General features: G+C 43.1%; 1 protein-coding gene across 7 annotated transcripts in view; it reads right to left on the bottom strand.

The window, feature by feature from the left end:
• Window positions 1–755: 755 nt before the first annotated feature.
• The window catches only part of srpk2 (SRSF protein kinase 2), a 73913-nt gene continuing 60448 nt past the window's right edge, over window positions 756–14220 (bottom strand). For 5 of the 7 annotated variants that reach the window (XM_085778549.1, XM_085778551.1, XM_085778548.1 and 2 more), the window contains 6 exons: window positions 11760–12728; window positions 9685–9785; window positions 9104–9211; window positions 8911–8980; window positions 6097–6189; window positions 756–2566 (listed from right to left, as the gene is read on the bottom strand). In XM_085778549.1, the coding sequence (XP_085634675.1) occupies window positions 2382–2566; window positions 6097–6189; window positions 8911–8980; window positions 9104–9211; window positions 9685–9785; window positions 11760–12728 (1526 nt within the window). In that variant the 3' untranslated portion in view covers window positions 756–2381. Of the gene's footprint in view, window positions 2567–6096; window positions 6190–6499; window positions 6593–8910; window positions 8981–9103; window positions 9212–9684; window positions 9786–11759; window positions 12729–14220 lie in introns of all 7 variants that reach the window. The other 2 variants (XM_085778550.1, XM_085778554.1) reach the window with 1 other exon arrangement.

Here is a 14220-nt window from a genome sequence, read left to right as displayed (position 1 = left end):
AAATCTGTCAATGAAAAACACAGACAAGAGACGCGAATCTGTCAATGTCATCAGGAAGAACAGTCAGCATGGCTGAAAGTGAGATCAGGAGGTTTTGGTGCAAAAAAACCCATCACATACCCTTTATTGCAAAACTGTTGATTTTTTTTCATCACCATCGGAGCCCAGATAGAGCAGCGCTGTTCAAGTAAGGAGGGAGGGGAGAGGTGACAACTGTAAAAAAATCTTTTCAATAATAATAATTATAATTAATAATAATAGTAATAATGACAAAAGAAATAAAAACATCTCTAATAGACAAACACAATCACCTCAGTATAAGACGAGATTCTGTCACAGTCACAACAACCAGAGAAAAGTTGTTTTCTTTTTTTTTCCTCTTTTTTAATGAATTAAATAGTTTTTAAAAATATCTCACCATTTACTTATACTCATCTTTTTTTTTCATTTATTGCGAAAAATAGGCAACTGGACTAATTGTGATGATGCGAGTTCTTGTGTGTCTGTGTGTGTGTGTGACAGAGAAACAGAGATTAAGTGGAGAGATATAGTGGAACGTCTTGTAGCGTTGGCACTGAGAGCAGCAGCAGTGTGTGGCGATGCAGTACTCTCATTCTGCCACTGGGTGGCACAGTTCAGGCTGAAAACGTCCCTCCATGACCGGAGCCATGGTGGCCCGTTAACTCCCCCCCGCCCTCCCTCCTACCCCTCATTGTACCAGAGGAAGTCAAGTTCTGCCAACACCAGCCTCTGTGTTTTTGGAATGATGCTTGTGTGTTGAAACTTTGTCCACGGTCGCTTATCGGCGTTGCCAGATCTCAGTTCTATGTACAAAGGTTTCAAATCCCTGAAGGACATCTACAAAGACAAGTGCAACCTCCATGTGACCATCTCCATCCTGGAGAAGCTCGGGGATCAAAGGTCCCTCTCATGGGAAAAAAAAAGGGCAGGGGGGGTAGTACCAATCAGATCAGGTAAACGTGCCACAGCAGGACTCAACAGAACTGTTCAGGGGACTAAAAGTCAGGAATGATGGCAGAGGACCAAGATTTGTAGGAATGTGAAAATCTGAAGGAGCAGGGGGTTGTAACACAGTGACCTTCCTCAGATGGGCACCAAAATATCCTAACGTAAGTCTGTCTAACAGATTGTCCGAAAGAGGTGATGAGACAGGAAAGAAACCAGCGAAATGCACGAGTAAAAGAATGCATCCATCGTCCATTTGTCATATCCGTTCATGCTGATCCATCAGTCTCTCCATGCATCTAAAAATAGTCTTTAAAGACCAAGCAGTCCTCCTCCATGTTAAATGGATTATATTTTAGTTTTTTTTGTCGTTTTTCTTTGTTTTTCTCTTTTTTGTTTAGCTCATCCTGGACATCTTCTATCTGTCTCTGTCGGAGTGGCAACTGTCAGCGCGGTGCCCCCCTGGAGGACTGGCTGCCCTCCACCTCTCTGTGGTGGCTCCCCCCCCCCAGTGGGAGCATGCAGCTCATTTGGGAGGGGGGAGGAAGTGGGGATACTAACGGGTACAGGGGAGGTTTTTTTGGGGGGGTGGGGGGGACTGGATTCTTGGAAGAAATGAGGGTGTAAACGTTTAGTCCAATGTGGTTGCTTCTTCCATGGCTTGGGGTGGGTGGGAGAGGTGGGGCTACTGGTTTATAGAAAGAGAGGAGAAAGGGTCTGTGTAGGCAGATCTTGTGCTCAGGCACATTCGCTCATTCTCTCGCACATTAACACACACACACACACACACATATTTGTCTGTCTTTGAGGCCCTGGCTATGTAAAAGGTCATGGAAGATGGAGCTCTGGGACGTCAACACTGCAGCTGGGTTTCTCGTTGTTTTTTTTTTCTCACGTCGTTGAAAAGATCAGCAGCCGTCAGTGGACCCTGACCAGTTTCAAATGAGAATTTTTGACAGAGACGGGTGGACAGAAGAAGGGGACAGGCTGACATGTTGACGGCAGAGTAGAAGAAGAAAGCACATCTCTTTTCGGGCAGAGCCTTGACTTCTCCCTTTCACTGTGTGTGAGCAGCATCCATCCTTTAATGATCCGATTCCTTTCGGCAGATGTTTAGGAAGACATAGCTACTATGTCACGTTATCTCCATCAGCTCGTCTTTACATTCCTTTTTGGGAGGAGACGGAGGGAGCGGTGTGGGAGATGGATCTAGTCAGATAAGCAGGTGAGGGCGCATGTATGTAGGACAGGGAAGATGAAGCCGTTTTCCTCATCTACTCTGTTTGTGTCCAGCTTCTCTCCATGCTGTTTGTTCCACAGGCTCGCCACCAGGGGGTGATGTGTGGGCTAACTGTAGGAGGGGGGGTTGAAGGGGGCGAGGGGGAGGAGGACATCTGATCAAGAGTTTTTTGTGGCTACGAGTTGAGCCAGGGGTGGTTGAGGCATTCTCCGGCCGAGGCCCTCTTCTCGGGTACCATCTCCAGCATGGGCAGGAGGAAGTGGGTGAAGTGGCCGGCGTCCTCGTGCGCCCAGCCGTACTTCTCCACCAGCACGTCGAACAGGGACCACGGTTTCAGCTTGGTGATGTGCCGCAGCTCACCTGCAGGAGGAGACAGGAGGCAGAGTCAGTGACGGCACAGCAGGATGTGGGGAGAGAAGCCAACACAACAACATGTCTTTTAAAAGGTTGGTTCACCCACATTACAGAAAACAGATTCTTTTTTTTACCTAAAGGACGAAAGGCTGGTGATATTTGACATGTTTCATTATGTCAACAAATCCCGAAACAAAAAAGAAGATTATTAATAGCTTATACAGTGTAGGCTTATGGCTTAGGGTCAGCCACTGTTCACAACTATTCAAAACACAATATTGAGCCTCACTGTTGCATCTGATGATACAATCTTACTTTATATTGAATATGGGCACTGGAGTTTATTTTCAGTCAGTCGTACATACTGTCCTGCTGCTGTAGATACTCACTACAGCACTTTATACTGTATGTATCAGCTGAACACACTATTTAAAGGGATAGTTCAACATGTTGGCAAATTGGCCCATTGCCATAATCCCTATAGTTTTAGGAGGTTCGTTACCTTTAATTGTCGGTGCAAGCTATTTTTAGAACGGAGAAACTGAGCCGCGAGCTGCTCAGAGCTACGCTACGGAGGCCAATGAGATTTCTTGGTTTCTTGGACCTGCACATTCACCATGTTATGAGATAATAACGGAACGTGATGAAACGGAGTTGTTTTCAAGGTAAATTCATGCAAAACCGCTGATGTGCATTCCCGTTGGGGGCAGTTTTTCAGCAAGCAGTCTCTGCATTTACCTCGAAAACAACTCTGTCTTGTAGCGTTCTGTTATTATCTCATAGCGTGGTGAATGTGCAGGTCACAACTTGTCCACCAGAGCGTTTTGGAGTTGTTGGATTGTGTATTTGATGAGTTTGATGAGGGAAACCAAGAAATCCCATGAGCCTCCGTAGCTTAGCTCTGAGCAGCTCGCGGCTCTGCTGCGCCATTCTAAAAATATCTTGCACCGACAATTAAAGGTAACGAACCTCCTAAAACATGTTGAACTATCCCTTTAAGAAATCTTGTGTGTATATATGTCAGGAGGAACCACACCCAGCCACATGCAGCCTAGGGAGTGTCGAGACACATTTCCACACTGTTGATTCTTGGTCTTTTCGTGGGATTTGTTATGATTGAGGAGAAGAATTAACAGGCTTACACTTGAAATCTCATGGTATTTAGTGATTGACAGTTTCTTTTTTTTGCTGGGGCCTCTGTGATATTCATCTCTTAGATTTCTGCTTCCACTCAGGTGCAGTAAGAGTGAATGGATTTCCTCTATGTTTCCCACAGCTTTGTTAGGTTTCATCAGAAAATGTGACAGCAACACAAGTTTCAAGTGTCCTTGTTGCCCTGCCAACGTCCTTGTTACTTAAGCACACAGTCACCAGTTTTCACGGGGACGATTTGTTTGGTAAATAGTTGTGCAATTGAAAAGAAAAGTTCCCTTCACTTCTCTTTTGGTGGGGGGGTGGTGACAGAAATCCTAGAGGCAAATTTCTCAAAATCTCACCAACGTGCCTGCATGGCTGGAAGTAAAAAAAATATGTTCTTTGTAATTTGGATGAACCGATATGCCGATATTCTGCGGACTCCAACCAATCACTACAGCAACTGATTCCACTAATTAGTTCACCTCTTTCTGCTCAAAGTTGTGCTAATCAGTGAGGAGCTGTAATGGTGGAGTGAAAACCTGCAGAGTCTTGGCTTGAAAAGCACAAAAACAACAACAACAACAAAAAAGGACAAGATGTGTCTAGAAAGAGGCAGAGAAGTGGCACAGTAAGAGAAACAGAGAAGGAGAGGAAGGTGTTCATTATTAAAGAGAGGAGGGAAATGATTGGGCGGGAGTATAAGACTCACGGAGAGGGGGAAAAAAGTATGAGGGAATGATTAATGGTGGGAGTGATCAAGACCAAAGGTCCACTTCAAAACATGGCTGCCATGGTAACCTCTTCTTCCTATGCCCTGATTGGAGAGCACAATATGAGGGAAAGAAACCATTTATCCAGACTGATTGGGAAACAGCAGTGAAAAGTGACTTCTGACTGCAGCATGAAGCTTTGCAGGTTAATAACTGGTTTGTGTTTATGAGCTTTCCATCTGCAGCCTTGTTAAAGGCTGTTTTTGTCTATATGAGCATGTTTTAAATGTTTTGTCTCCAATCAGTGTGCCAACTTTCCGCCCCTGTTCAATAAAAATCCGGGCGTGCAAAGGAAAGAAGGTAACAAGGCCGCTCGATTGCATGGCGCGGCCGAAGGCAGCATGGCAGACAGGAGAAGCCCAGCGAGACAGAGCGAGGAAGTCAGACCAGATTAACAGAGCGCTACGAGATAAAAGGGAGAACATTGAGACATCATCAAGTGCAGGCTCAGACCTCAGATAGAGAGACAACATCAAAGGCAGAATATTCAGGTCTCATGCCACATTATGAAGAATATATGAGCAGAAAGGGAAGAAGATCGAGAGACAGAAGAGAGAGAATAAATGAGAGAGTGCAGGGGTTATCAGCTGTATCACACACAGATCCACACACTTACCAGGCTCAGAGATGAGCAGAACCAGTGAGGTGTATGACACACTTAAGACTTTAGATTTTAGCAGTAAGGTGAAGCCTGACTCTTCTACATACTGGTTGAGATTTCCTCACTGTCACTGCTGCTGTTCATGGTGCTACCGTTACTTCTAGAGTAGAGTAGTTTGTTTTATCACTAAGTGAAGTGTTGCTCAACAAAAACTGAATTATTAACTTTAATATATAATCTGTGGTGACTAATTACTTCTTTTAATTGGTTCCTTTGGCCATTATTTCACAAAATCTAATTCCTGATAAGAATATATAAAAAAAAAAATCTATTGGTTTGCTCGAGTCCATATTAATTAAGATTATACATTTTTTAATATTATTTAGCCACATAATTTGCCTCTCTTTCCTCTGACTGTGATGATTTAAACGGACTATTTTGCCTCAGTCCAGTGCCAGATGATGAACACAATCACAACAAATTACACGTAAGTCAAATTAATGAGGATGGGCAACAAAATTATATTTAAAATAATTAAAGCAATTAACTGTTTATAGAGACAACTAGACTTTGAATAGTCATTGTTTTATATTACCAGATTCAGTCAAATTAAATTTTTTTTGGGGGTTTGTGAGCATGTTTTATAGTTTATGTGTCAGGTTGTTTTAGCTCAGATCAGTGTCCTGGTATCTCTCTTTATTGTTTTAGGGTTTTTGTTTTTTGCTGATACGATCTTATTTCAGTTCTCCCTCACCAGTAACAGAAAGTATACTAAACCTTTACTGTGAATACAGATCATGACACTGTACCAGTCAAAGTCAATAAACTATCATGACATTTTTCATTTCAACTGTGATTGACAACTTACCTGAAATCAACCTGAGCTGCCTCCATGTAGACTGACTGGCAGTGCTGCTAATGTTACTACCCGTCTTGTGACTTACTATGGGGTTCTAGATCTATTCCTACAGGCCTAACTCTACTACTGCCCCTACACCTAACCAACCATTAACCACAGAGTCGTTTACCTTTCTTGGAGAAAAACTCTCGGCTGTACTTCCCGCCAGCGACCACTTTGCGTGGGACCTTCCCAAGGAGCTCCATGATCAGAGCGATGTGGTCTGCCCACCACCACATACATCACAGAGGGAACAGGCACGGTTCAGCATTACAGCATGCACACACACATCAACACGACAGACTGTACGGGACTGAGACACACTGCTGCTTTGGGACACCATATGGACACACTCGCAAACTAATGTCACACCTCCACTGTGTTCAGTCACTTAGTCAATCAGTGAATCCAACTGTTTTACCAAAGTCAAATCAATGAAATTGAATTGAGTGTCACATTTTTTCCAGTGTCCATTCCTGTCCACCTTAAACGTCTGTGTGTCTCAGTCCCCACAGCTCTCTGTCCAGCACTACCTCTTCTGTTGAAGAACTCCCGGGAATATTTTCCAGAGAGTGCAAAGTGCCTCGGAATACAGCCCAGCAGCTCTATGATGTGGGCTATGTGGTCTACGGAGGAAAGAGGGAGGTGGGAGGGAGGGAGGGAGGGAGGGAGGGAGGGAGGGAGGAGAAGGGGAAGGTAAAAAGGAACAAGGTTGCCAAAAAAAAAACGCAGACAAAGAAAGACAGAGAAAGATAGGGTAAAGACGAGGAAGAGGGGAATTAATTGAGAGAGGAGAGATGAAAGTAAAATGCAAGGAAACAGGGAAGGGAGGAGACAGGTTTGAGAAAAGAGGGGAAAGGAAGGAAAAAAAGAGACAGTCACAGACAGTAAAGGAGAAAAATCCATGTTAGTGAGCTGTGCCCCCACAGCAGAGGTGATGAAATGAAATGTTTAGACTGGTGACATGTATTAAAGATGCAGAATCGCAGATTTTCTAGATTTTCAATTAGGGCTGAATGGCGGGAGATCAAAGGTGTCTCCCTGCGAATCAGGACGTCAGGACAAAACTGACGCCGGCTTACAGCCTCTGCAACACTTGCAGAATTAGGTTAACCGTGTCACATGTGATGAGGAAATAACACAATGAGCTGGCGGAGATCAAAGATGTGTGGGAATGAAGAGATTAAGAAGTTAAATGAAGAGGAGGGTGCGCAGTCTGGAAATAATGTGTTGCATTTCACACGACACAGAGTAAAGACGATGAGTGAGGTTAATGACTGGAGTCTACATGCAAATGTAGAGTCTGTAGTGTAACACGTGGCCAGAATATAGATACACAAGTACTCACAGGATAAAGGTGCTCTCGAGCTTATTTCATCAAAAGTTTCCATTTGCCGGAAACTATAACGCTGCAAAAAGTCTCCGTATAGTTAGAGTCATTGTGTGAGATGTGTGTATCTATAACATGAGAGCGATGCAGGTTTCATGTGTACACAGAGCGGGGTGAAAATGAGTGGAGGCATAGCAGCAGATTAAAGGACAGGATTTACAGTCGACAGTGGATAGGGGGATTTGGGGAGAGGGATGGCTCGTTTAAACTAAGCTGACTTTAGGCCATTGTATTTAAACAGTCAGGGTTGATCCATTACAGTTTCTGCTCATTGTCCAGATGCATCATTAGAAACAACAGAACCACTTTTGAGACTAGATGACATGCGTGCAAAACAACAAAAGGCATGCTTAAAGGGATAGTTCAACATTTTGGCAAATTGGCTCATTGCCATAATCCCTATAGTTTAAGCAGTAGGTTCGTTACCTTTAACTTTCAGTGCAAGCTATTCTTAGAACGGCGGAGCAGAGCTGCGAGCTGCTCAGAGCTACACTACCGAGGCTAATGGGATTTCTTGGTTTCCCTCATCAAACTCATCAAATACACAATCCAACAACTCCAAAACGATCTGCTGCACAAGTTGTGACCTGCACATTCACCACGCTATGAGATAATAACGTAACATTACAAGACGGAGTTGTTTTCGAGGTAAATTCATGCAAAACTGCTGATGTTGCTCAGTTTTTCGGCAAGCAGTCTCTGCATTTACCTCGAAAACAACTCTGTCTCATAACGTTCCGTTATTATCTCATAGCATGGTGAATGTGCAGGTCACAACTTGTCCACCAGAGTGTTTTGGAGTTGTTGGATTGTGTATTTGATGAGTTTGATGAGGGAAACCAAGAAATCAGCAGCTCGCAGCTCTGCTCCGCCATTCTAAAAATAACTTGCACCGACAATTAAAGGTAACAAACCTACAGTACTCCTAAAACTATAGGGATTATGGCAATGGGCCAATTTGCCAAAATGTTGAACTATCCCTTTAAATTTGTGTTGTGTTTTACAACATCACATAATGATGTTGTAATAGGGAAATTTTTTATTGATTAAAATCATAAATCTTCATTCTTAATCCAGCTAGTATCCCCAAGTGATTTCACAAAGATATTGTTCTTTTTCAGCAGAGTGCATCAAATCACAGTTTTACTGTAATCATTCAAAGGTGATACACAACGACAACTTGAATTTCATTTGTGTTCTGTATTTATGTTGCTCACAGTTTTTGTTCGGGGATATTCTGAGTAATATTGTGAGCAATAGACTCCCTGCTGCAATCAACAAAAGCTAAGGGAATGCATTTGACGTTGTGATAAATGCATCAGTACATTCATGATACAATGTACTGTTTTTTAACAATGGAAAACAAATCTGCAAAGTAAAATGAGCACATAAAAACACAAATTTCCAAATGGAAATTCATTAAATCTGTTAGAAAATTGAATTAGAACAGTTCTATTAAACATTTTGCTTATGAATTTCTATGCTATATTAAACATTTTTTCTGTGTGTGTGTGTGTCTGTGTGTGTGAAGGTCATTAAGAGCTCAATACTCACCCTCATCACGAGAGTAGTCCTCTCCAGAGTGGGGCTCAAACAGGTAATCTCCTGTAGCCAGCTCAAACGCCTGCATAACAAGCAATAGACCAGAATAGATCTATACTGAGTGTGTGTAATAATAAAATTTAAAAAATAGAATAGTTCATGTATGTGATGCACCGTATAAACTCTATCTATGTATCTTCCTCACCATGCAGGCAGTACTCCAGATATCTGCAGGAGTGCTGTAACCAGCTCCTATCAGGACCTCAATGGAGCGGTACTGTCTCGTCTGGATGTCTTCTGTAAAGTGCTTGTGCTGGAGAAGAGAGGGGAGGAGAGGAGAGGAGAGGAGAGGAGAGGAGAGGAGAGGAGAGGAGAGGAGAGAGGGGGATAGGACAGAGGAGGGGAGGAGAGCAGAGGAGATGAGAGGATCTTTCTTACTGGTTGTGGCAGTTGTTAATAATCAAAATTCAGCTCTCTTTTACTGTTCTTCCTAAGTAACCAAGTAATGAGACAAATGCTTTGCTTTATTCAACTGAGCCTTTGTCTTTGAAAATGTGACCTTGTGCTGTTTCCCATTTGAGACTGGTGTGCAAACAGATCCTGAAAAGGGGAAGCACCAAGCAGTGGATATTGTACAGAAATCGTATAATGACAAAGCATCATTTGTCCATGTGCTGCTGCCTGCCTGCTTGTGATGCCCTGGATGCAGCTAGGTCCCCTAGGTTTTATATTTTGTGATCTATCCATCTGTATTGAAACATAAATAATAAAGGTACAGTGACTTACCACCCAACAGGCATTTCCCAGATCAGCGATTTTGACTCGAATAGAGTCTGCGTTACGCGGGTCTAATGGATTGATCAGCAGATCTGCAGCTCTGGCCCTGACTGAGAGGAAACAGAGAGGGACAGCAATGGGTTAATGCATCAAATAAGTAGAAAAAAGAGGAGTTTAGTCACTCTGATGTACAAATAGACATCTTCATCTCTTCAAAACAAGGAAGCCAAATGAGAGAAACCTAGATTCTCCAGGCATCACATCATGTGAGAACCTGGCGCCAGGATGACAACATTTATTTAGAGTGCTCTTGAACTGGAAAACAGACGTGGCGTTAATAACTTGGTTGAGAGAATGTGCTGATAAAACGAGCTGCCTTGTTTTATTTATTGTATAATTATCTCACAACGCAGTATTTGCACTTGCCCAGACTTTTTTTTTCTTTAATCCTTGTTAAACTTTGGAGATGTGATCCTACAGGTGACCCTGAAGCTCGAAGGTTATGATAATAGAGTGAACGCTGTGGTTGGATGAGTAATGTTGGTAGTGAGTCATTAATAATACCCAGGAGACATATTTGTATGCTAAAACACAATAATGAGCAACTGGATCACCTTACAATGCAGATTTCATGTACAAGACGATGAAAGAAAATCAAAACATAGTGATTATTATTCATGCTCTGCTGAACTGTTACCTCACCTGGAATCTAAATTTACTCTTACAATTATATGTTTTTTTTTTCCTTTCCTATCTATTCAAGTAAAACTTTTTTACATGTCCTGTATAAACTAACATTTACTTTTCCACAAAAAGAGGGAAAGAAAACAACAGAAATGAGGCAGCAATAAATAATTTGTAAATGGAATATAAAAAAAGCTGATTGGTAGAGATGAATATTTTTACATTAGATAACTGAAAAAAAAAGAAATAAATAATCACATGAATGAATTGTGTAATATTTTTTTTAGAGATGATTGTTTTGGGATTTCTGCTTTATTTTAGAGTAGACAGACAGGGAAGTCAGAGGAGAGTCAAAGAGAGAGAGACATGCAGCACAGGGCTGCACATGTGTAGTATTTACATGAACCTATCCATCCAACCATCTACTGTCTGCACTGCCTATCTGTGCCGACTTGTGGGTGGGCTGGAGCAAATCCCAGCTAACAGTGGGTGAGGGTGGGGTACACCCTGGACGGGTCACCGGTCCATCACAGGGTCAACATAGAGAGACAAACAACCTCACACACTCACATTCACACCTATGGGTAATTTAGATTCAGCAATCGACCAAGAGTGCATGTCTCTGGAGAACCCTGAGAGAAGGAGAAGATGCAAACTCCTCCCAGAAAGATGTCTATGGATATTCTCATTCATCCAGGTTCTTTTCTGGGCAAATTGAATCGTAGGCAACTGGACTTGTATTTGTCTGGGAAGACGTTCTGCACAAGCTAGGAAAAAAAAAAAACCTCCCAGAAAGGGAACTGAACCCTGAACATTCTTGCAAGTGCTCAACATTGCACCACCATGCTGCCCTGGAGGAACATATAAATGACATGATCATAACATTTCACAAATTATTGGTTCATTTTCATCTTTAATGTAATAAAATGTTTTATACTCTTAAACACTTATGGGCTCTTTAATGTTTTATTTAGGGTTGTAAACATGTAAAGTGTGGTTATACGGTAACATAATAATTATAAAGAACTGAAAAATAAACAAAACAAAGATCATTAAATGACACAGAATAAATTTAAGTTAATAAAAATATAAAACAGAGTCATCTTAAATTGGATTACCTCCCAAGTATGGAAGATTTTAAAGCTATTTGACCACTGTCCTCCAACTGAATGCAGCTGGTGATTATAATGTAATGATGTGATTTGCCAAACTGTTTTAACAGTTTTTATGTTTGTTTTGTTGTTGTTTTTCAGGTATGTATTTAATGTGGACCTACTGTGCTGCTGCTCTCTTGGCCAGGATCCCCTTGCAAAAGAGATTCTGATCTCAATGGGATTATTCCTGGTTAAATAAAGGTAAAAACATAAATAAAAATATTGTACAGTATAACCATGCCTCACCTTTGGGTGTGTCTCCCGTGCTGGAGGATGACACAGTGCGGCTGCGGTCAGCTGAGGGGCTGTTGGGCAAAGGTCCTGCTCCGATGTCGACCGTCCCGACAGAAACGGGGTTTCCGGGCTCAGGATCGAGGGGCAGGTCGGGAAAGAGGGGCATCGTTCCCAGGTGGCGTTCGCTGGAGCCGTTGGTCAACCCCGGTTCAGCGATCTCGCCGTTATACATCTCGTAACCAGAGCTGATGGAGTTGTCCCTGTCCGTGTAGCTGAGCTCCGACTCCACCAGGGGGCAGAGGAGGGGCTCCGGGGTGGTGGAGGGGGGAGGGGGGGTGCCGGGGTTCGGCTTCAGTCCTTCGGAGCCCAGCAAAACGTGACCGTTAGTTTTGGCCAGGTTGGTTTTGTTGTTGTGGGGTTTGATGGGGGGCGCGCTTTCCGTGAGGAGTTCGGTGGTCGTGTCGTCATCCTCGTCTTCGTCGTCGTCGTCGTCTTCTTCCTCCTCCTCCTCATCCTCGTCGTCGTCGTCGTCATCGTCCTCCTCATCCTCCCCTTGCTCCTGCTCTTTTGATTCCACCTCTTCCACCACTGCCGCCTCCTCTGTTTTGCTCTCAATCTTTGGCTCCTCTGTTTCATTCTCCTCTCTCTCAGTCTCTTTCTCCTCCTCCCCTGCCTCCCCCTCCTCCTCTTCTTCCTGTTCCACCTTCTCCTCCACCTCTTCTTCCTCGTTCTCATCCTCTGTCCCTTTCAATCCCTCCTCCTCACCCTCCTCCTCCTCCTCTTCCCCCTCCTCCCCATCCTCTCCCTCCACCTCTGCTTGTGCTGGCTCTCCACCTCCTTCCTCTGAGATGGGGGGAATGGGGGCTTCTTTTTCGGCGACAGGCGTGGGCTCGTCGTCGTCGTCGTCCTCCTCCGCCTCCTCATCTGGGTCGTCATCGGCGATGTGGGGTACCTCGCTCTGCTCTTGGGGAGGTGCTGCACCTAACATGGACAGAGATGAGGAAAAACTGTTAAGAGAGGAAGTGAGTGGGAAGGAAATACAAGCGCAATCAAAGACGGTGTAGGCAGAGAAGAAAACTGCATGAGGAGTGAATAAAGACGAGAGAAGGAGGTAAAGGAGAGAATACAAGAGCGAAAGAGACAGAGGGTGGAGAGACAGAGGGCGGAGGAGGGAGACGGAGAGACACTGTTGTTTTTTCTCTTCTTTTTTTTGTGAATCAGCCTAACCTCCCATACACAGTGGGCCTAGTGTGGGCTGAGCTGTTGGAGCCAATCCACCTCCTATTCATTCACAGAGAGACTGCTCAGTGCTGCATGCGCACACACACACACACACACACACACACACTCATCCTGCAGATCTGCAAAAGCCACTTCTCTGATTTAGAAAAAAAAAACATCCTCTCTGATTGTTGACAACCTGAATACGCTAAAGAGTACAAGCTAACCTACATACAGTAATGTTGCTCATTCACTTCACAGTCAAATATCAGTCGAATCAAAAAGCTGCAGTCAACCAAACAGTGAATTTTCATTCCTGTGATGTCAATTCACAACAGAAGTCATCTGGAGGCACTTTTCGAAAATGATTCACAACATTGTTCCAGCAAGATGTTGGTCACACTTGGCGACAGTGGCCAGGAAGAACTTGTTTTTCAGGATGCAGAAACCTTAAGCAAAAGCTGATTCAGGCTGGGCGGCCATCTGCCTCCACTGACTGGGTAGGAGGGACACATCATCTGGCTGAGCTGATGGTTGCTTCGTCTTTGTTTAAACTGTATACATACAGTAAGAAGCTACTGTATACAACCGTCTCTATTGGATGAATGATTTTGCCTTAAGAGGGTTAAATTAACCAGAAATAACAAACTAGTGACTGTTTGTGAATGCAAAGTACAAAGAGATGGGTGAAAGGCAGGATTCAACCAATGTTTTTATGTTTGTTGACACCAACACTTTTCAGTTTATCTTAGACAAAATAATCTGATAAAATAATCAGACTAATATCACAACATGTCATCCAAAATCAGAGCAGAGGTGGTGACTCATAAATCTGTGAGGAGGAAATATAGTAAATTCACAGCACTTTTGACTTAGAACAGTATTTCCCAATTTAACTGTCCAGTCAACAAAAGAATAAAAAAATAAAATAAAATTTCATAGTGTTTTTTTCTGAATCTCCTGCAAATTCTCTGCATGAAAACTAGAATCTGAACTGCTTCATCTTCTCTTCATTGTTTGGTGGATAGGGATTTTGAGGTGCAACCAAGCAAACTTAGACTTTTTCATTCAAGTCCCTAAAATGCAATAAAAATCAAGAAAAACCACTGTATAACAATATAAAGTAGCCTTAACCTGATATGAGGGGTCATTCTTAGGCTTGCTGTATTTTAAGGGGTCACGTTAGCAGGATGGTGACACAGAACATGTACAGGACGCCGCTGCACAGTGTTGTGGGAAATCTCAAATTTCA

The sequence above is a fragment of the Trachurus japonicus genome, chromosome 6, assembly GCF_045865225.1.
Source record: "Trachurus japonicus isolate A0001 chromosome 6, Traja_1.0".
Taxonomy (NCBI): Eukaryota; Metazoa; Chordata; class Actinopteri; order Carangiformes; family Carangidae; genus Trachurus; species Trachurus japonicus.
Note: the sequence above shows the minus strand (reverse complement) of the source record. Positions and strands in the feature narration are given on the sequence as shown.